Source organism: Coffea arabica, chromosome 5c (genome assembly GCF_036785885.1).
Source record: "Coffea arabica cultivar ET-39 chromosome 5c, Coffea Arabica ET-39 HiFi, whole genome shotgun sequence".
In the NCBI taxonomy this organism is placed as follows: Eukaryota; Viridiplantae; Streptophyta; class Magnoliopsida; order Gentianales; family Rubiaceae; genus Coffea; species Coffea arabica.
In genome coordinates, this window is record NC_092319.1 from 630,721 (window position 1) to 652,670 (window position 21,950).

Genomic DNA, 21,950 nt, shown 5'->3' on the forward strand with positions numbered 1-21,950 from the left:
TTAGAAGCTTATCCTATCCTCAAGATCCGAGTTCGAGATCAATTTATACAAAGTTAGAATAGTTTTCGATGACCACGTAACATACATACAATGTATTCTCTTCGATTACTATGCTAATAGGTTTGTGCTGGGTATTTTTTCTTGTCAAACTTTCACCATCTTCAAGTCATCATACATTATGAAGGTTGGAGATTTAGGAATGTAGATTTAAAAAAGTAGGAAAACATTGAGGGATTGTAAATTATTATACTTTATTTACACTTTATTTACACACTGATTTGCTTATATCATCAACACATTTTTTTCAATCACCTTTTTATCTCATATACATCATATCAAAAAAGTGCTACAGTACTTTTTTCACAAAATTATCTCAAATAATTTACAATCCAAACTCAATTTTTTTGATTAGAACTTCTAGTCAAATCATATTGATAGGGGAGGTAAGTGAGAATTTTGAAACTCTAAGGGTACTAGGTGATATTAGGGGTGGCAATTTCTGACACGACCTGAAAACACAACTCAAATTTAACACGAAATTAATGGGTTTGGGTTGAGATTTCGGGAGTCCGGGTCAGAATTGGGCCGAACCCGAAAAGAAAACAGGTCAATTTCGGGTCAACTCGTGGTGACCTGATATGACCCGATGTGACCCGTTTACGAATTAAAACTAATTTAATAAATATAAAAATTATTTTATCTAACTAAACTAAATCATTCTTTTTTTCCAAAGGCATTAATTACTTAATCCTAAATGAATTTATTTAACTTGTGTGAAGTTAAAATTAATATATTTGGACATATAATATATTATGTTATTTTTTACTTTTATACTATTTTAATTTATTTTATATTTGGTTTGGGATAAAACACTTTTACGGTGTTTAATTTATTTTAGATTTGATTTGAAATTATTTATTTAAATTTTTATTACTTGATGATGTAATTAATTTTGTGAAAAAATGATTTTATTAGAAATTATAGTGATAAATTAAAATTAAGTTTCAGGTCATTTCGGATCGATCCGCCAACCCGAAATTTTCGGATTCATGTCAGATATCCTAACCCCGTTTCGGATTGGCGGGTCGGGTTCGAGTTAGCAGGTTCTTTATTATATTTAAGTCTCAACCCACCCGTTAACCTGAGTCCGACCCGATTGCCACCCTAGGCGATATAAGTGGAGAGAAGCCATTGGAAGTAGTCATCCACAGTGGGAATTATCTCATCAGTTATCAGTAGTTCAGTACTGGTGGGGTGATATAAGTGGAGAGAAGCCATTGGAAGCACTCGAGCCGAGCGTGTGGAGGCTGGCTGCTGTCAGTTGAAGTTGCTGCGGGTTGTGGATTTTGCCTGCTTTCTAGGTGCCAGCCACAATAAGTACCCCATGACTGCTCTTACGCTTGCTCTAACTGCTACCAACAGTTGTAACCGTAATGGTACTGGTAGCAACCGCTGTTGCTGCAGTGGTAGATTTTGGTATCCCTCCTTCCACCATTCCGACTTTTATTCTTCCTCCACTGCTTGTCCTTCATTTCGCAAGCCCAAAAGAGGGACTTCAGCTTTTGCTCGGGCAATCAGGTGTGTGTGTGTGAAACAAAATATGTGCAATTAAATGCAAACTCTCTTCATTCGCACCATTAGATTTCTCCAGGATTTGCTGGATATGCTGTAATTGCCCTCTGCTCATTTGGTGCATAACAGATATAAAAGTTGGTTCTGCCCCCAGAGGAAGCAATTTGTTCAACTATTGAATGCCTTCGTATTGGGCTGTGTTAAAAGTCAATTTGTCTTCTTATTTCCCGTAGGAAACAGCAGAATTTTTTTTTTTTGGGGTTGGCTTGATGCTTTTGCTCCAACGGAATTACTGGAAATGTTGGGATCATTAACATGATAACATCCACCTGCATATGTTATGTTAATTTGGCAACAGAATATCAATTTGTATTGCTTTCTTGGTCATCCTTAGGTCTGAGATGTTTAGTTGATCAATTGAATTCGTGGAGTAATATCTGTAGACTGTAACTAACTGCAGATGCCATTCAGCAAAAACTAATGCTCCCAAGCCAAAAATGAATCTACTGGACAACGCCAGCAACCTTCTCACAAATTTCTTGAGTGGAGGAAGAATGGGGTCGATGCCAATGGCTGAAGGTGCAGTTTCTGATCTCTTTGGCCGGCCACTGTTTTTTGCGCTCTACGATTGGTTTCTTGAGGTACTCGTCTTTGCATGATTGTTTAGCTGTTTTGTTGCGATAAAATCAGCCACTGAATGATCTGTTGCAACTTGCAACTTGATATCTGACATAGTATTTCACCAGTGCAATTGGTTTTGTACTGCCCTTGATCTTCGCAATATGTTCTGGAAACTAAGCAAGTTGAGAAAAATTATAAGATTGATTACTTGGCTAAGGTGCTACCACTTTATTAATGATTAAACCAAAAGCCACACGATTGTTTTATCTAATTCAAGGGCATGATCTTGGTAGCCCCTCCTCTATGCAAATAAAAAAGGATTACCTTTTGGAATCACATCCTTGGCATCAACAAATTTTTCCACAGCAAAAGCTCTGTTTAATGTTTTTCATTTGGCTTTGATTTTGCTGGCAGCATGGCTCTGTGTACAAACTTGCTTTTGGGCCAAAAGCATTTGTTGTTGTGTCAGATCCTATTGTTTCAAGACATATTCTACGTGAAAATGCTCTCTCTTATGACAAGGTAAGAAATTTTGTGCATTTTCTTCTAACAAGACACTCAATGTGCAATGTATCTGAGGCCTTCAACTAATTCCTATATGTGCTTCATAATAGCATGACACAATATTGTCCAAGCTAGTTTGATTCGATGTTGTCTAAGACCTACAGTAGCTGATTGTGATTATAATTATCTTACTTCATGAAATGGTCCAAAGTTAAGATCCTAGTTGATCTCATCCTTTTCTCATATAACTAGGGGGAATGCCTGCGCATCGCGCTGGTGTTTGGCGCGTGTGGTGAAAGAGGATTTTTTAGGTGCCTGTGGTGAGCAAGTAAATAAAGATAAAAATAAGATAACAGCGCATATTAAGTAATATTAAGGAAATATAGCTTCTGCTGAAAACCATTATGAAATGCTGAGTGTAAAGGCTGAAAAAATAACGCAGTCCTGGAAGCCGAAAGGGGGAAAACTGAAGAATGTGAAGGAGGAAGAATTGAAAGAGCCATAACTGATGCTCAGACAATAACTCAGCAGCATACCCACGTTATTGGCCGTTTAATTGGGATGTAAATAGTGTTTTATTGCTGGTAAAGAAGCTGTTTCAAACGACTGAGCTTCAGGCATAGGAAAGCAGGTGTTGATATAATTATGAGTGTTTCAGACAATTGAAATGGAGTTATATTGCAATTACTGAGGTTATCAGCAACGTGGCTCTATTTTAATTACATAATAACACCATTTCAGTTATTGCACAAAAACACACGCTTATATGAATTGGACCAAATGCACAAATGATCGCCAAATAAGCCCACATTCCACAAATACCCAGATGTGTCTATAAATACAAGCTTTAAATGTACAAATATGGGGGCTTTAATGTAAAAACACCCAAACACATGTTGCAATCAGTTGTACCAAAAGCTTGAAAAAAGCAACACATTTTCCAAATTCCCAAAATGCCCCTGACCATGCGTTTGAAATTCAACTCCCTCTTTGACCAAAACTCAATGTTACATTGCAAGTTCCTCTTCCCCCAGATTTATGAATATGATTATCATGTTTAATCTGCTTCTGAGGTGCCCTGATAAAACACCCTGATACAATTCCATATGCAGTTTTGTCTTCAGATGTGAAAGAGTTTTTGTTATTGTGGTCAATGGTTCTGAAACATATTCTTCCTGTTCCTCTTCAAAGAGCTGACTACATGCTAACTTTGTAAGAGCATTAGAAAATGGTGCATGTATTGTCTCCTTTTACACATGATATAATGCAAATTAACCTGTGTCTCGCATGACCACAGTTGAAATATGCAGAAATGGTTGACAACGTGGTCACCTGCTCATGAGTATCATAGAATACATAACTTGAGAAAGTTTGTGATGTATGTCAGAGGAAAGGACCATTGAGGCAGTACATAATGGTTGTAAAAGAATGTAGATGCAATGCAAAAGTTTTATTTTTTTGGTTGTATAAGACACAAGTTGCAACTAGTAGCTGCAGCTATATCACCATATATTTAAAATCTTTAAGGCCTTTTCCTTTCCTTAAAATCTACAATACGGACTTTATGGTTCTTTTTTCTAACTTTATAAGATAGAATTGTCTTTTTGAGTAGAAAATTAAACATTGAAAGGGTAAATTAAACCAGCTGACTTTGATCAACGTGTGACTGGGAAACATCACACGCGATTTCCTGCATCCTGAATGATGTTCTGATATGAATGCTCCAAGTTGTTACTTCCCTTAGACCTATACTAAATTTGCAAAACCAGTAAAGAAGAATATGTAATATTTTTTTCCTGACACCAAGCAACTGCCATGTTCTTAGTGACAGTTAATTTTGCTTGTCATGAGGATTTGGTTTCTTATATTACAGGTAGGTTAATTTGTCCTTTAATCATTCCCTAAAAAAGTTCTTTTATAAAATGAACTAACCTAAAGTATACTAAATGATGAGGCCAGCTTCTCATTTGAAGGAATAACTGTGCTTTTGTCCTTCGAGGATGTTTGCTTGTTCTACATAAAAATAAGCTTCTTAAACTGTACTAAGCTGATTCCCCGCTTACAGCACCTCATAGTGTAGATATGGTTACACCATTGTGGTATTGAAATTTTTTGTAATATCACATTGCTTTCTGTTAATGTGATTCGTCTTTGGCAGTATTTTTTACTTATCTGAATTAGGGATATTATATTTTCTTCTAGGGGGTTCTTGCTGAAATCCTAGAACCAATAATGGGAAAAGGGCTAATACCTGCGGATATTGACACTTGGAAGCAGAGGAGAAGAGGTGAGCAAGCTCCCTGATACTCTTTTAGAATGATGGTGTTAGCAGTATAATGTTTTAGTAAATCCACTTGAACTGTCCATTCTGGACTGTCCACTTTGGACTGTGTTAGCTGTATAATGACAATGTATGATAGTACCTTTTGGACTATCCATTCTGATAAGTTTCTGAACCTGTAAGCATAAAACTTATAGGTACTCATTCGTAAATATGCAGCAGGGAACCCGTTGGCCCAATGGCCTGGAGAGGGCTCTTAGAGTCTTCTCCGCTGTCAGTTTCAGAGTTCAAATCCTATGCCTAGCAAGTGGGGGTGGGAAGGCTGTAGGGAGGGGTGGGTGGGTAAAAAAAAAATGCAGCACAGAACCCTAGAAAAGATTGCACAATTGTCTTTCTAAACAAGATTCAAAGAATATTATGGAAAAACCTTGAACACACTCAAGAAACTTGGATTAAACGAACAAAAGTTGTGTAATAGCATGTCAAAGTTTGATAAGAATATCTTACAATAACATTAAAGTAGGCCTATTTATTGGCATTAAGTTACTAGCCAGCATCTGGTTTGGACTCATAGAGGATTCGGCACTGGATTAGCCTTGGCAAATGTCCTTGTGTGGCTAGCCGGCTCTGTGTTCCTAATGGAATTGGTGCCAGTTTGGCTCAACCTAGTTGCACTTGTCATATTTTCTCAGTGCTGCAAACGCCTCCAAGTGCTTGTTTGACCAGTGCAATTTATAACTTAACATGAATAGAACTGGAAAATAATAAAAATAAAGAAAGCTTTCTTGGGGAGCTTTATTGAATGTATCCTTTGAGGCCCCGCACCCAGGGTTCCTTGTTCCAAGGCAGTAAATTACTGCATGTCCAATATTTGGGCGTACTGCTGCAAACAAAGACTTTGATTTTTGTTTCTCCAACATAAGCTTGACATGTAGCAAGTTTTAGAAATCTTTTAGTGACTGACATCTTGATATTGTTTCATTCAGAAAGTTTTGCTTCTAAAATGGTCAGTTAATAATTGCTGCTAGCTGAACACCGGGGGGGCGCTTCTCAAAAATTGGGTTGGAGTCAACATACCTAGAGTGGCTTGTAATATTAACAGTTTTAATAGTTTTTTTTTGTACATCTTCAACCAGCAAATACAAACTCTGACACGCATTGTACAACTTCATATACAGAATGTAGAAAATAACTTTATCTGTGCATTCTCTTGGATCTGTTTCTGTACAAAACAGATCCCAACCATCTATTTTCAATCTAATCCAATCTCATCTGCAAATTGCATGATGCGGTTGAAACTGTGGCCTACACTGCTTAGTTGAATCTCTTATTGTATATCAACTTAACTTGGCTATTGCCAGATGTTGCTCAAGCCCAAGATACCTCATCTTTGTGCTTTTTATCTGTTTATTATTAAGTTGTTTTGGTAAAAATTTGTTTTTAAGTTATGTAGGTAGTTCTGGCTTGTCAGTAAAGGTGAAAAACAGTGTTTTTGGAGATTTGAGGCTTTCTATTTAAAAGTTAAATTTTGAACGGTATGTCAAGGCTTTCATTGATGGATGAAGGAGGAAGAAAGTTTTTCATTCTATGAGGTGAGTCATAGGCCTCAAGATGGAGGGGCTGAAGGGGCTTGTGTTGGAATAAGTATTGTTATGAAAAAAACACAACAATGAAGAACGAGCTATCTTATGAAGTAACAGCACAGAAGAATCGATAAACTTACATTGAAGTTTCATAACATGAAAAAAGCTGGCAAATTCAGAAGGAGATATTAAATGTGTATTTATTTTTTTTCCTTATTATGTTCCTTATCAAATCCAAAGTTGAGTATCTACATTTTTTTCTTCTACTATTTCCAATCCACTTATTGACTTGTAATAGTAACTTATGACATTCTCCATTATCTTAACAATACAAAATTTATCCAGAATGCTTTAGTAAGTTTATCATCAGAGCTTTTGACAGCTGAATGGCAAGGCCCTATGTCAAATTCGGTTCATGGAGTGGTAGTCCTTCGCAATACTGTCTCCAGTTGAAGTTTCCATAGATTTGGTGTACTGGCTTGAAATTTCAGCAGCCAAGAATTTGTGTTTCTGGAAATAATCTTCATGGTGTTTGGCTATTTCAAAAGACAAATGTCACAGAATAGGATCTATACTGCAAAAAGCAAATTACGGGAGAAACCCGGGGGGGGGGGTGTTTATTTTGGTTAACCTCCTACTCATTAAAAGCAGAAATCCACTGTAGTTTAATCTGGTTTGCCAGAGAAAATTTTCTAAAACTGTTAATTGAATGGTTTGAATAAGTAGATCAAAATCTGTGAAAGTAACTTGATAATTTTAGCTATCATGTTTGCTTTCCCGAATCTGGAGAAGAAAGAGCAGTTACATGTTTTACACTATTTCATTCCTTATTAGGAAGTATGCATTTTAGATTAGGCAATTATGTAACAAGACATGTGATGACACTGTTATAGTCTCTGTTTCTTCTGTTCTGTGGCTATTGACTATGATATAAACTATAAGTTTCAACTTCATTAGCTTGTAAAAAACATCCGATCAGTAACTATGCAGTTACAATTCATTTCAATTCTGCGTCTTCTGCACATTTTGATTTTCCTTGTTCATGCTTGAGTATTTTTTTATGTAATTTTGTTGTTGTGGTCTGCTTAATGTCGTCTGTATAAGTAGTTGTCATGTTTGATGGAAAGCAAACATCCAAGTTTTACGGTTTTTATGCTATTGGGCACTTTTGCTTTCTCTATGATCATATGATTTTTTATGTTCACTCATTGCTGTAGTAAGTCCAAAGGGTTTACTAGGATTTGCAATGTTGTAATGCTCCATAATGCTGGTGACATAAATGAAACCTCTTGAAATGGTGAAAGAGCAGTAGAATTATATATGGTACACATACTGATAGGTGATAATTTGTAAATTGGAACTTTGGTCCATGGGAAATTAATGACCAAGAAGTATCTTATACCACATACCTATGTAAGTTGCAATCCTCTCAAAAGCTTAGTAAATTGCATAGTGATAGATCTCCACATGTTAAAAGCTTTTTCTGTTTCCACATCCTCTCTTCTACTCTTCTTTTATCCTTCTTTTCAAACTTATATATCTCCCCCTTACAGTTATTGCTCCTGGGTTTCATGCACTGTACTTGGAGGCCATGGTCAAAGTATTTACTGATTGCTCTGAGAGAACAATGCTAAAGTTTGAAAAACTTCTTGCTGGAGAAGGGAGAAAAGGAGGGAAGACCATTGAGTTGGACCTTGAAGCCGAATTTTCCAGTTTGGCTTTAGATATTATTGGTCTTGGAGTTTTCAATTACGATTTTGGTTCGGTTACCAAAGAATCTCCTCTTATTAAGGTAAAAAGTTCAAACTTCGTGAGTTTGTGTGCATATAGATAGTACTTCTAGGTACTTCTTTCCTCCTCCAATGCTCATGGATGTTTGACTTAGTTTGCTTTTAATTGTGTTTCCTCCCTTGGCATGTTCTCATGCACCAGCAGCATGTATTCTTAGGTTTTGTATTGTCTTCCTTGCAACTAATATTGGCATTCTTAAAGGTGTTGAGTAGATGTATAGTTGAGCAACTGAAATATTAATATTTATTGATGATTGTGCAATTACATGCTGTCATGAGTGTCATCTCTATCTCCTGTGCCAAAGTTCTCTTGAACAACTCTTTTTAGCTTACTTTCTTAATCATTTAAATATCTCAGCAAATTAAGTTGTTTTGCTGCAATAGTTTCCCGTTTCCTTTACGTTTCTTCCCTGGCTTGTGCCGTACTCTTCTAGTTGCTTTCATTTTCTCATTCTACTACTGTATGATATTTGCAACAACATGTTCTGTTTGACTGCTCTAATTTTTACCAACGGTTCATGAGTGCTGGGAAAAGTGAGGTCTTTTTTTTTTCAATTGTATTTTTTTTAAACATCGAAGGCCTTTCTAAAGGCTTTGTGACAAAAGTAAATACCTTGGAAAGATGGAACTGGTCACTCTTAGATCTCTAGTTTGGAGTAATCGATTGAAGACACTCTGTTCGTTGTTTACTTCAACACTTAGCGGGATGGATTTCTTTTACCAGTTAGTCCGTTTGGTTGGTTGTGAAACATTTTTCCATTGGTGTTTTCCCAATTTTCAGAAGCGAAGGAAACTTTTTCTGCTGGAAAATTTTTTACTCAATTTGATGTTTGTCAACAGGTATCTTGGGAGGAAAACATCTAGTCATCGTATTATGAGTGACCAACTAGTATTTATAGGAGTACAAACCTAACCAATTGTTTACAAGAATACCCTTACTAATATTATCTACAAGAATACTGATATTCTCCTAACACTCCCCCTCAAGTTGGAGCATATATATCATAAGCACTCAACTTGTTACAAATGTATTTCATCCCAGAGCCCCTAAACTCTTAGTAAACAAATCAGCCAATTGATCTACAGATGGTACATAAGATGTCTTGATGACTCTGTCAAGCAATTTCTCTTGAATGAAGTGACAATCAACTTCAATATGTTTTGTCCTTTCATAAAACACTGGATTAGACACAATATGGACAGCCGCCTGATTATCACACACTAAATTCATAGGTTGTTTATGCTCAAACCCAATTTCAAGTAACATGCTCTTCAACCAAACCAACTCACACACAATGTGAGCCATAGCGCGGTATTGAGATTCTGCACTTGATCTGAAGACAACTGTTTGCTTCTTACTCTTTCACAACACTAAATTACCACTAACAAACACATAATATCCTGTGGTCGATCTTCGATCTGAGGCAGAACCAGCCCAATCTGCATCACTATATCCTTCAATATCACTGTGTCCATGATTTGATACAGCAACCCTTTTCCAGGAGCACTCTTAAGATACCTGAGAATTCGTATAACATCCCAATGACTAGTACGAGGGGTATCAAGAAATTGACTCACAACACTCACTGCAAATGAAATGTCAGGTCTCGTTATAGTGAGATAATTTAATTTACCCACAAGTCTTCGATATTGTCTAGGATCATCAAGTAATGCACCTTGATCTCCTACTAATTTCACATTGGGATCCACAGGTCGGCAACCTAACATTCCAACTTTACTCAACATATCGAGTACATATTTTCTTTGACATAAATAAATCCCATATTTAGACCGAACTACCTCAATACCCAAAAAATACTGTAGATGACCTAAATCCTTTGTCTGAAAGTTTGCCTGCAGATTAGATTTAAGTTTCTAGATCCCCACAATATCATTACCTGTAATCACAATATCATCCACATAAACAACTAATAAAATTTTACCAGCATTAGAATGTCAATAAAATGTAGAGTGATCTACTCCACATCTTGTCAGACCGAACTCCATGACAACACTACTAAACCGGCCAAACCAAGCCCTCGGAGACTATTTCAATCCATACAAGATTTTTTTTAAATGATAAACCAACCGCGGATTCTCCCCCTAAACAACAAATCCAAGAGGTTGTTTCATATGTACCTCTTCTTCCAAATCTCCATGCAAAAATGTATTTTTCACATCCAACTGATGCAATGACCAATTATAAGTGACTGCTAAAGAGATAAGAAGACGAACAGAGGTAATCTTTGCAACAGGAGAAAATGTTTCGAAGTAGTCGATTCTATATACCTGAGCAAATCCTTTAGCTACCAGACGAGCCTTCAATCTATCAATCGAACCATTAGGTTGTATTTTTATAGTGTATACCCATTTACAACCAACAACCGACTTATCAAAAGGAAGAGGAACAAGATCCCAAGTACCATTTTTCTCCAAAGCAAGCATCTCTTCTTGCATAGCTAATCTCCAATCAGAATCATTGAGAGCATGGGTAATAGACTTCGGAATGGATACTGAATCAAGAGAAGCAACAAAAGAAGAATATGACAGAGAAAGACGAGAATAAGAGACAAAATTAGAAATAGGATGAGAAGTACAATGTCTCTTATCTTTACGTAAAGCAATAGGAAGATCTGACTCACGGGAGGGCGTCATACCTGGATTTGAAGATTGAGAGTTAATTGGTGAAGTGCATAACATATCAGGAGCTTTCTCAACCATGGAACGATGAGAATAAACTTGAAGATTAGGACGAGATAATCGAGTTGTGGAATCGGGTGAACTAAATAACTCAGGTAATAAAGGTGAAGGGACTAGCAAAACAGGAGAAGGAAAAGAGGAACACTGGTCTAATTCACAAGACATACCTTGCTTCATAAAATAAGGAGTAGATTCAAAGAAAATAACATCAGCACAAGTGAAAAAATGATTTAAAATTGGACTGTAACATCTATACCCTTTTTGCGCTCGTGCATATCTCAAGAAAATACACTTAATGGCACGACAATCTAATTTTATCCACCCTAGAAATAAGTTGATGAACAAAACACACACACCAAAAAATACGATGTGGTAATTTAAACACATATTCATGACGAAAAAGAACGGAGTGAGGTAATTGGCCTCCAAGAATATTAGATGGCATGCGATTAATTAAATAACATGCAGTTAGAACTGCATCACTCCAAAATTGTTTGGGCACATTCATGTGCAACATCAGTGTCCGAGTTTTCTTTCAGCAACTCCATTCTGTTGTAGAGTGTGAGGACAAGAGGACTGATGAATAATACCGGATTTAGTCATGAAGGTATTAAAAAGAGTGGAAAAATATTCTTTCGCATTATCACTGCAAAGTATACGTACAGACACACCAAATTGATTCTTTATTTCTGTAACAAATGCACAAAAAATGGAATATAGTTCTGAACGACCTTTCATTAAATAAAACCATGTAACTCTTGAAAAATCATCAACAAAGATTACAAAATATTTAAAATCTAACTTTGAAGCGACTTGACAAGACTCACATTCTAACGAAAACAACGGACTCAAAGTAGGAATAAACTTTTTCAAATTTTGTAAAGATGGATGACCCAAACGACAGTGAGGAAAAACAGTAGCAGGATATGCAATCGGACCATTGAAGTTAAGAAAATAAAGACCATTATGCTCATGCCCTCCACCAATCGTTCTCTTTGTCTTCAAATCTTGAATGACAACGAAATCAGGAGAAAAAGTAACTGAGCACTGTAGAGATTTAGTGAGCTTACTAACAGACATTAGATTAAAGGGCAAAGTGGGTACGTAAAGAACAGAAGATAGCGGAAGTGATGGGTTAACTTCTATAGTGCCTAGTCCTTTAACTTTAGTGGTAGATCCATCAGCTAAAGTAACATGAGGAAAGGAAGTAGACTCTTGAAAATTAGAAAAATATTTAGAAGTACCTGACATATGATCAGTAGCTCCGGAGTCAATAATCCATGAGTCATTATCTTTTTGTGCTAAAGAAGCAGACGGAAGAGATGCGTGATTTGTAGTTTGGTACTGTAGGAATTTAACATAATCTTCCTCGAATATAGTGTCAGTCTTTTGGGACCCATGTGCTGAAGAACTTGATTCAACTTGATCAGTGGTAACCCCATTAGCAAAACTTTCATCCATAACGAATAACACTTCAAACAAAACAGCAATCAGAATTCGCGATGAACAGTACACGTGAATAGTACCGCGTGAACAGTGCGTGATGAACAGTAGCTCTGATACCATGTCAATAGGTATCTTGGGAGGAAAATATCTAGTCACCGTATTATGAGTGACCAACTAGTATTTATAGGAGTACGAATCTAACCAACTATTTATAAGAATACCCTTACTAATATTATCTACAAGAATACTGATATTCTCCTAACAATGTTAAACAGCTAATGGAACGTTCTCTTTGCAAGTTTTTTATAAACCAGACCACTTCATCTCTTCGAAGCAAGATACCCATTATCTTCTTCCTATTCCTTTTCAGATGCATCGTCCTCCTGTTGTTTCTCTGCAATGCGCTTATCTCCTGCTTCTTCCTCTCTCTTTCTTACATAAATCTAGGGCCTGACTTGAGAGATTGGCAGATTGGGAGGAAAAATCTAGAACTAAAAAAGCAGCTTGTCGTGTTTTTCAAGGTTGATTTGAAACTTTCGGGTTAGCGTTTGAAGGTCATTCCCATAGGAGGATGTAATTTGTCATAGCAGTACTAAGATTCTTGTATTGGGGATATTAAATTAATTTTTTATGGAAAATCCTACAAATACCAGTAACAATGGCGTATTCTTAAATTTTTGGCTGTAACTTTGGCAACTTCTTCAATATTTCTTGCATTCTTTGCTGGGCTTATTGTGGGTAATTTGGATAACATTTTTGGTTGGTTATGTGTGTTATCCAATCTCATCCATGGTTATTTACCAGAACAGAGTACTAAGGATATTAGTTTTGCAGGAGATACCAAGTCAAGCAAACATAAGAAATTAGGGAAAGCAAATATTTTCTTGGAAAATCATTTTCAGAGGACTTACTGCATTCAACATGTTCATGACTACAGAAGTAAATGGTTTTTGAACCCTCTCAGAAGTAAACTTTTTCATGCTTAGCATTTATATGATAGTGTCAAAAATTGGCATGAACTTGACATGGTTGTAGAGAATTCTGCTCTTATCATTTTATATGGTACTCAGTAAATTAAGGAGATGAATGAAATCAATTAAGAAAACAAGTAAACTAATGTAGGAATTCATTTCGCAAATATTTTACTGCAGTATATGTTCAACATGATTACTTTTTAGGATATATCTATGAAATTCGAATCCCAATTGCTTCAGCTAAGTAGAAATTGACTGGTAAGAATCAAATTGATCAGTTAATCATGAATATTAGTCAGTTTGAGTTCTTGATAAAACGGCCAGAACAACCTGTGTAGGACAGAAGTAGAAATGACAGTTCTCATCTCATTTTCTTTTCTTTTCCCATCTTATTTTCCTCTGCGCTTTGCCTTCTTATGTTCTTAGAGACATGTAAATCAACTGAAATGTGGAGGAAGTAGAAAGAACTCTATCCATAATTCTTTATCCATTTACTCATTGGTGCTTATTTGTCTGTGGGGTGAGAAGATTCCCTTTCTTTACTAACATCCAGAAGCACTTTCTTGGGTTTTTCTTGCATAATTCAGCAAATACAGTTATTTACATGAGTTTGATTTGCTTCTCTAGCAAAAATATGAGTACTGGGAGAAGGGGGATATCATGGACTTGGTTGGCCGTGTACTTTTCCAGTGTTACAAATGTGTTGATATCTGTCGGTTGGATAGGGTATTATTTGAAATATTATTTAAAATAATTACTGTAGCACTTTTTATGATGTGATATATGTGAGATAAAAAAATGATTGAAAATATAAAAAGATGGGTTAAAAAATGTGTTTATGATGCAAGCAAAATATTATTTGGAATAAATTTTGTATCCAAACACTCCCAATGTCATTTGTGTCCAGCTTTTAGAAGGGCAGATGGTAGGATGAGGTTATGCTTGACTGCTTGAAAAAGATTACATCATTACAATGTGAGATGACAACTTAAAAGTCTTAATGCCATCTTGGTAAGAAGAGCTTAATTAACACTTGAAAATGATGATATTAATTTTCTATACCTCTACTTACAAGTATATTGTAATGCTAATGCTTAGATATTTTACCCTGAAAACAAAAACAAATAAATTATAGAGATTGCAAGAGCTTAGGAAAGATGTATGTGAGATAATGGAAAACGTTTGGAGATTGATTTAGCATATAAGATAAGAGAGTAAAAGATGGGAGTTTAAATCAAATGTATTAATAGGAAATAGACCTTTTCCAGATAAGAAGAATAAACTAAAATAGAAATTATCTGTAGTCAACTAAGGGCGAAAAATTGTGCATTTAGAATACTGTTTTATTTATTAAAATCAAGAGGACTAATATCAAAAGTTGGTTTAGTGTTCATGTAAATTAAGTGTAAACGAGTAATTTGAAGGAATGTGTACAACTTTAAATTGTAGAAACTACTATAGTCAAATTAAGAGAGCTAATGCTAATAAGTTTGAGTGCTTTCCTCTAATGATAAGTTTAAACAAATAAAATGCCACGTAGCATTGTCTTGTGAACTCTCATGAAATACTGTTCTCAGATTGTATAATTGGTATGTATACCAGACGTTGTTGGATGTATCTATATGTTTTCCATATTTTGGTCCTTCGATTGAGTATTTTTTCACCAATTAAGCTTTGCTTGCAAATATTGTAACTTATGCCATTTCTTGTCTCTACCCTTCTTTTTGAGGTTGATAGCATGTCAGCAATTAATGGTTTTTTAAAATCTTTTACTATTGGCTTTATAATTTATCACATGCTTTTGTGTTTCTTGATTAACTTTTTTGCTATCAAAATGGTCAATACATATCTAGGTGTATTTTTTCAGGCTGTATACGGTACTCTCTTTGAAGCTGAACATCGATCAACATTCTACATACCTTACTGGAAATTCCCTCTGGCAAAATGGCTAGTCCCCAGGCAGCGAAAGTTCCAGAAAGACCTTAAGTTTATCAATGACTGTCTTGATGATCTTATCAGAAATGCAAAAGAGACCAGACAGGTAAGGAGTATATAACTCCAGAACTACTTGAAGAAGCAGTTTTGGTTCGTTTATCATTAACAGCCAACCTTACCCTTTCACATAATATCTGAAGCCTATCAAAAGACATGGATGTCCTTAATGCTCCTGCCATTCCCCACTGGAGCATGTAGGTGATAGAAGTCAGCTTGTTAACCTTTAAACTAACCAAACACTTGGTCCACAAAATATGCTACTTGTGTTCCTTTCTTTATATTATTACCTGAGAGAGACATTTGTCAATCTTGAACACAGTGGTAATATATCACAACCTGGTTCCATCTTTCATAGAAGACAATTATCAGATTCATTACTATCACAAACAAAACTCATGAGTTTTTCAACTTATTTTTCATCCATAATAACCCATAACTCATCCTTCTGCTTTTGTTTTGCCACACTCCAAAAAAGTTGTCCTTACCATCATCTTTGTGACATATACAAAATTCCCTCCATGGTGTCAAGGACTATCAATTCCAAGATATTCAAAAGGAGAGCAGAAGTCATAACAAAGATATTATAATGCACTAATTTCTAGAGTTTTTCTTGAAAATCTGGAAGGGGTTAATAGAGTGGTTTGTGCTTAAGCACCACATGGCACTAAACTTGCGACACGGTTTCTTACTGTGGAAATAGTGGGCTTTCTGTTAGAGGGAGAATGACATGACTTTCTGTTGTTTAGTTATCTGTGGATGGACTTTGAGATTAGTCTTATTCCTTTAAATTGTATGTTCTTGCTCTCTTTTGTCTCTTTTTATCCTCTTCTTCCTTCTCCTACCCTGAATGAGTTGACGAGTCATCCAGGCTACACCTGCTGTTTAGTCCCATAAAGCTCATATCTTTCCAGCCTTAGCTTTGCTCAAAACATTTGGGAGTACATGATTTCAAGGCCCAAATACCAAATTCAAGCTTGATTGGTCATTCTTTTGTTTGTCTTGTGGTTCATAAATCTATTAACATCCATTGAGTCATTCAAATTCATAGACACCAAAACTAGATACTAGAATATCTTGACCTTCATGCAGAAAGTAGAGAGGGAGGGAAGAGACAGCAAAAGACAGAGAGGTAGAGGATTTCTTTTATGTTGGGATCCAAGAGGCATGTAGTGAAACCTGGCATGTTTTCATGCAGTTGATGCTTGCATTAACTAAGGTTCTCTTTGCCTTATAAGTTCTGTTAGTCTAAAAGTAGTATGAACCCAACATATTTTTTAATATTGTTCTTATCTTTGGTTTTGGACGTTGAGTGTGTCTAATGAGTTCAGAAATTTGGTTACTTTGCCTGTTTTTCTTCTTAAGGTAGTACATCTAGTTTTTGCTGCAAAGTCTTGTGTAAAGAATTGTTGATGTAACTCAAGGATTTGCCTTGCTTCTCTCTTGTACATTCTTCAACACTGAAACTGGCATAGATCCTCTTCATTCATCATGGTACAGATACTTGATCTTGGTTGTTTTCACTTTATTATTATACGGTACACATGCTTTTTGCTTAATATGGTCCACCCTGTCTCTGTTTGGGTAATTTGGCTTTTCTTATAGCTGGAGCATAGACAACCCAATCTTCCTAATCTAGAACAATCACCAGTTTTGCTTTGTCTGGAATGAGTAGAAAAGAAGAAATAGCAAATATCAGGACTAGATACTAGTGCTTGGTACATTGAGCATTGGCACCCACTCTTCCATAATCAGTAAGGAACTATGCAGTTTTTCATTGTCAGGAACTCAGGATATAGGAGAACAGAAGAAACAGCAAACTAGCTTTGGTAGTTTGAAATATCCTTGGAATGTGTTTTGTTATTTACCATTGAAGAATCAAAAGCTTTTTGATGACTCCTTTCCCAAGCCAGGCTTAGAACCTTACCTGGATATTGGCACAAGTAGTTATTTGTCTTCCAATGAGGAACAGGTGGCCATTTTGCTTTACACTAACTGCATCGTTGCACCTGTTTATTCTAGTAGATTCACCATTGTATTGTTTATTATCAAGAGGTTGCATTCTGGCACAGGAAACAGAGATTGAGCAACTGCAGAAAAGGGACTACTTAAAACTTAAAGTGAGCATAATCCTTATGCACTTCCTGTATTGATATTTGAAAGTAACAAGGTAGTAAATTTGGCACCATAACTCTTGAAGTTTGCAGGATGCCAGTCTGTTGCGATTTTTAGTTGATATGAGAGGTGCAGATGTTGATGATTGTCAGGTAGAGTAAAGTTACTTGTGGTGTTTTCTTCATCTGCTGATGGAACTTCTGTATCCAAAACAACCTCTTCACCTATTGTACTACTTCAGTGAGCAACTTTTCTTCTTCCAAATTGCACATGAACATGTAGGTATGTTTGGCCAAGTTATGCTGTATGGAGAAATGAATTTACATAGGTGATTGTTCAAATCATTTCACGAGTTAGAAAAGCATTTACATTGCTTGAATCTGGCTGTTCTTAGCAGAATTTATGCAATTGCTTGCTAATTTGACATTGTAATCTCTGGAAATTATATCTCAACCTCCAAGTATGCTAGCTACCTTAACCATCCACACTTTAATACCTTTCTCATTTAGATTGCTTATGTATGCTTTTGCATCTGCACTATTATATGTTGGAGTTTATAGTCTGCTGCTGTTCCATTTTGCAGCTTAGAGATGATCTGATGACAATGCTTATTGCTGGCCATGAAACTACAGCTGCTGTGCTTACTTGGGCTGTTTTCCTTCTTGCACAAGTAGGTTTTATCTTAGTGACATTCAAAACTCTTTGACAATGTCTCTAGAAAGTGGATTTAGATTGGTTTTCTTCAATGTTTCCTCGTTCTTCAGCAACAGATTTCTCAACTTGTATTAGATATGATGTATGGTAAATTGCTGTTTTGCAGCATCCCAGCAAAATGAAGAAAGCACAGGCTGAGATTGATTCAGTGCTAGGCCAAAGAAGGATAACCATAGAATCAATTAAAAAACTTGAGTATGTGGTAGTGCTCCATGAAACTCCTATTGCCATAGTAAAATCTCTTTCCGGAGTTCTTTTACTACTATGCTATGCTGCTCAATAAATTATTTGCGTAGTTATTTCCAACATACATGAGTATACCCAAAGTGGATTTCATGACCGTGATATAATATATCACAACATCTAATACACTGGAAGAATGAATGTGAAAGTTTTGCATCTCCTCTTGATTATAACATAACACATGTAGACACAGAAATTTGATCTTCTGTAGCTTGTTTTCTGCGACTTCAAATAAATTTGAGTGTGAGATGATGCATACAGTAAACCTACTATGTGAATATATTCCTCGTTGCTATCTGTTTCTGCAAGAGAAATTAATTGAGATGGGTCTGAAAACCTAATGCTTGCTTTGTTTTTGGTATGTAAGAGGTTCCTGACCATAGAGAAGAAGTTCAGTTGAGAATTCATTCTTGATTCCTTTTAGTTCAATAACTTCATGTAAAAAGTTCACAAATTTTGTGATGCATTTGACAACTGTTTTGGTAATCTGGCAAGAGATATAGAAGTATATCAGAATGGGCAGTTAAATTGGCAATCTGGGTGAAACTGACATTCAGTTTAGTTCTTGATGTAAGACCAAAATGAAGAGATCCACATTGCACGCAGCAAAGAGCCCCCTAACATACCAAAATACTCATACTGTGGATTGAAATTTGACCTAAATCAATTTTTTGTTGCTTAAAAAGTTTTAAGAGGTTAATTTCATGGACCTGCTTGAGGTATATGTTTCTTCTGTGGCAACCTAAGAGCCCAGCTTCATGGTTTAGAGAATCACTAATGGAATAAACTTTGGCCTGTTTGGATGGGTAGCTTTTTTCAAAAAAAATAAAACCTGATTTTAGAAAACTTTTAACGTGTAGTCCATTTTCCTTTTTATCTCACATGTTCTCTTTCCAATAAAGTAGCTACAGCAAATGTTCTTGAGAAACACCCCAAAAAAGTGTAAATAGGTTAATTATAACACTTTTGTCAAGTACATATTTGAAGGATGGTACGTTGTATTTATCCAATTGCATAAAGTAGTAGTTCATTTCATTTTACTATATTGCCTTATCTTGCTACTTTTAAATGTAGACTAAAAGAGTCAAAATATTAACTTTGATCTTAAATATCATAAAGCCTTTATACTTTTTGCATTCTAAATGGCTGTGTGCCATCTGGATGCTGTCAGGTACATACGACTTGTTGTTGTAGAGACGCTACGCTTATATCCGCAGCCTCCACTCCTTATTAGGCGTTCTCTGAAATCAGACAAGTTGCCTGGTATGGTCCTATAGTAAGTTGAACAGATCATGCCAACTTCATAACAGGAAAACAAATTTTTGTTGAAGGTCTGATTTGGATTCGAGGGGCAGCTAAGCTTTGCATTTAATTCCTCTTAGCAACATAGTCTTGAGGAGCTCATAGTACTTGAAGTTTGTAGCGTCACCTACCTGTATTTGCATGCATCCACCATCCAAACTGAGTCTCAAACTGACAGCTAATGACATATCTAATACTCAAAGCTCTAAGTTTTGGGAGTGACATATCATCTCGCATCAAGCTACATATGTGGTGCTTGATATCTAAAGAGTACAAGTGTTTAGAATTTTCCTTAGAAAAGATGTTTCAGACACTCTTGAACATTTTACTTCTTGCGTTGTTTCTTTTTCAGCTCTCTACTGGGATGCAATAAGTTCTCTTCTGCTCAACTCATCAACCCCTCCACACACACACAACCCCCTCCCCCGCACCTCCACCACCACCCCCCCCCCCCCCCAAAAAAAGAAGATACATATATATATTCTGCTGCCCCCCTTTTCTGTGTGGGAGAATGAGCTTATGCAGTAGTGCCAAAAATTAGATGCAATGAGGTGATGATACCTTGAAAATCTTTTCATGAACAACTAAGTTTAGCATCTTCTCATATTTTTGCAACCATGAAAACAACTTGTTTTTGGAATTACATCTGCTGTTCAATTTGTAGCAATGCCATAATTTCAGTTACTTCTAAGTCCATTGCTTCACATCTGCAGGAGGTCATAAAGGTGACAATAATGGATATGCAATCCCTGCTGGCACTGATATTTTCTTATCTGTGAGCCTTTATTTTCCTTTTTGTTGGGGAATATATCTACTATGTTGCATATAAAAAGATGAAAGTGCATATGATAGCTTTGATACTCACAACTAGTGATAGAAAATTAGACTTGAAAACTGTTAGCAACGATGTGTAGCAGAATGAATTTTTGGGCAGCTATTTAGGATTTCCTATTAAATTAACTGCATCTGGCAGGTATACAATGTTCATAGATCTCCATACTTATGGGATAATCCCAATGACTTTGAACCTGAACGCTTTCTAGTAAAAAGAGTGAGCCAAGGCATTGAAGGATGGGCTGGTTTTGATCCATCCAGAAGTCCTGGAGCTTTATATCCAAATGAGGTTATTTAATAGTGGTTCTTTATTTTTTTTTATTCCGAGGACTTTAGTGTGTAAACTCTTAGAAATTTGCCAATATGGCCGTTATTGCTGTTATCAGATTATGTCAGATTTTGCATTCCTGCCCTTCGGAGGGGGCCCAAGAAAGTGTGTTGGAGACCAATTTGCATTCATGGAGTCAACAATAGCATTGGCTATGTTGCTGCAAGAGTTTGATATAGAACTGAAAGGATCTCCAGAGTCTGTGGAAATCGTCACAGGAGCAACAATTCACACGAAAAATGGTTTGTGGTGCAGATTGATGAAGAGGCAAGATATTCAGAGTCTGTAGCTATGATACATAGTTCTGCTGGAGGTTTGTTGGTTCACTTCTAAGTTCTAACCATCCCCCTGTTTTTGTTCATTTCTGGTTTCCTAAATACTGGTCTGAAACCCTCCATGCTCGGGACATTTCTGCTGAAGCATAAATGTGTTGTTCTTTCTTCCTGGGCTAAGGTTGCACCAGGTGAACATAGTGGAGAACTATGTCTCAAGCTCAAGAACTTAGATACCGTACTTAAGAAGCTACTAATAATGTAGGACTAAAGCGGGAAGGCTGAGAGTACCAAAGACTAACCAGCTTACATGATTGAAGATGAGGCTGCATTGCTGAATGGGGATTATAGTGAGGAGCAAACAAAAACTGTTAAATTCGGAATGACAGATCACGAGGCTCCAAGTTGAGGATATACAGGAGAAACCTATAACATGTAGGTGGGAGATTGGGTGTAATATCGCGTACAAGATGTGTCTTAAAATGATGAAAAAGGACTAAAAAAAATGTTGCCTGGCCTAAGCAGTCTGCCAAAAAAAAAAAAAAAAACTTTTAAGCAGGGTAGCTTCCAGGCAGTGCATATTTATAATGCGGGATTTTGTCATATCCCTTAAACCTGGATTATTTGTGAATGAACAGCACGTTTTACAGCTATGCAAGTGCTCCTACGAGTTTGTTTT

The 21,950-nt window shown here is 36.2% G+C and overlaps 1 protein-coding gene across 4 annotated transcripts; it reads left to right on the top strand.

The window, feature by feature from the left end:
• The first annotated feature begins 1,203 nt into the window (after positions 1–1,203).
• LOC113709630 (cytochrome P450 97B2, chloroplastic-like) lies at positions 1,204–21,950 on the top strand. Of its 4 annotated transcripts, XM_027232425.2 has the most exons (15): positions 1,204–1,578; positions 2,033–2,213; positions 2,608–2,715; positions 4,900–4,984; positions 8,115–8,353; positions 15,339–15,512; positions 17,536–17,583; positions 17,671–17,730; positions 18,162–18,248; positions 18,399–18,487; positions 19,707–19,798; positions 20,551–20,612; positions 20,811–20,960; positions 21,058–21,312; positions 21,537–21,950. In XM_027232425.2, exons 1-14 carry the CDS (start codon positions 1,385–1,387, stop codon positions 21,286–21,288), a joined length of 1,800 nt encoding a protein of 599 aa, XP_027088226.1. In that variant the 5' UTR covers positions 1,204–1,384; the 3' UTR covers positions 21,289–21,312; positions 21,537–21,950. The 4 variants fall into 4 exon arrangements, with proteins under 4 accessions (XP_027088226.1, XP_027088225.1, XP_071906464.1 ...); XM_027232424.2 differs by lacking the exon at positions 21,537–21,950 and having other exon boundaries at positions 21,058–21,469; XM_072050363.1 differs by lacking the exons at positions 2,608–2,715; positions 21,537–21,950 and having other exon boundaries at positions 21,058–21,469.

Excerpts from the sequence above, each read along its gene's own strand:
- LOC113709630 (XM_027232425.2), top strand. The coding sequence starts at position 1,385 with ATGACTGCTCTTACGCTTGCTCTAACTGCTACCAACAGTTGTAACCGT. Across the intron at positions 4,985-8,114 it reads TTGGAAGCAGAGGAGAAGAG|TTATTGCTCCTGGGTTTCAT; the intron begins GTGAGCAAGCTC and ends TCCCCCTTACAG. Across the intron at positions 19,799-20,550 it reads GAAATCAGACAAGTTGCCTG|GAGGTCATAAAGGTGACAAT; the intron begins GTATGGTCCTAT and ends TCACATCTGCAG.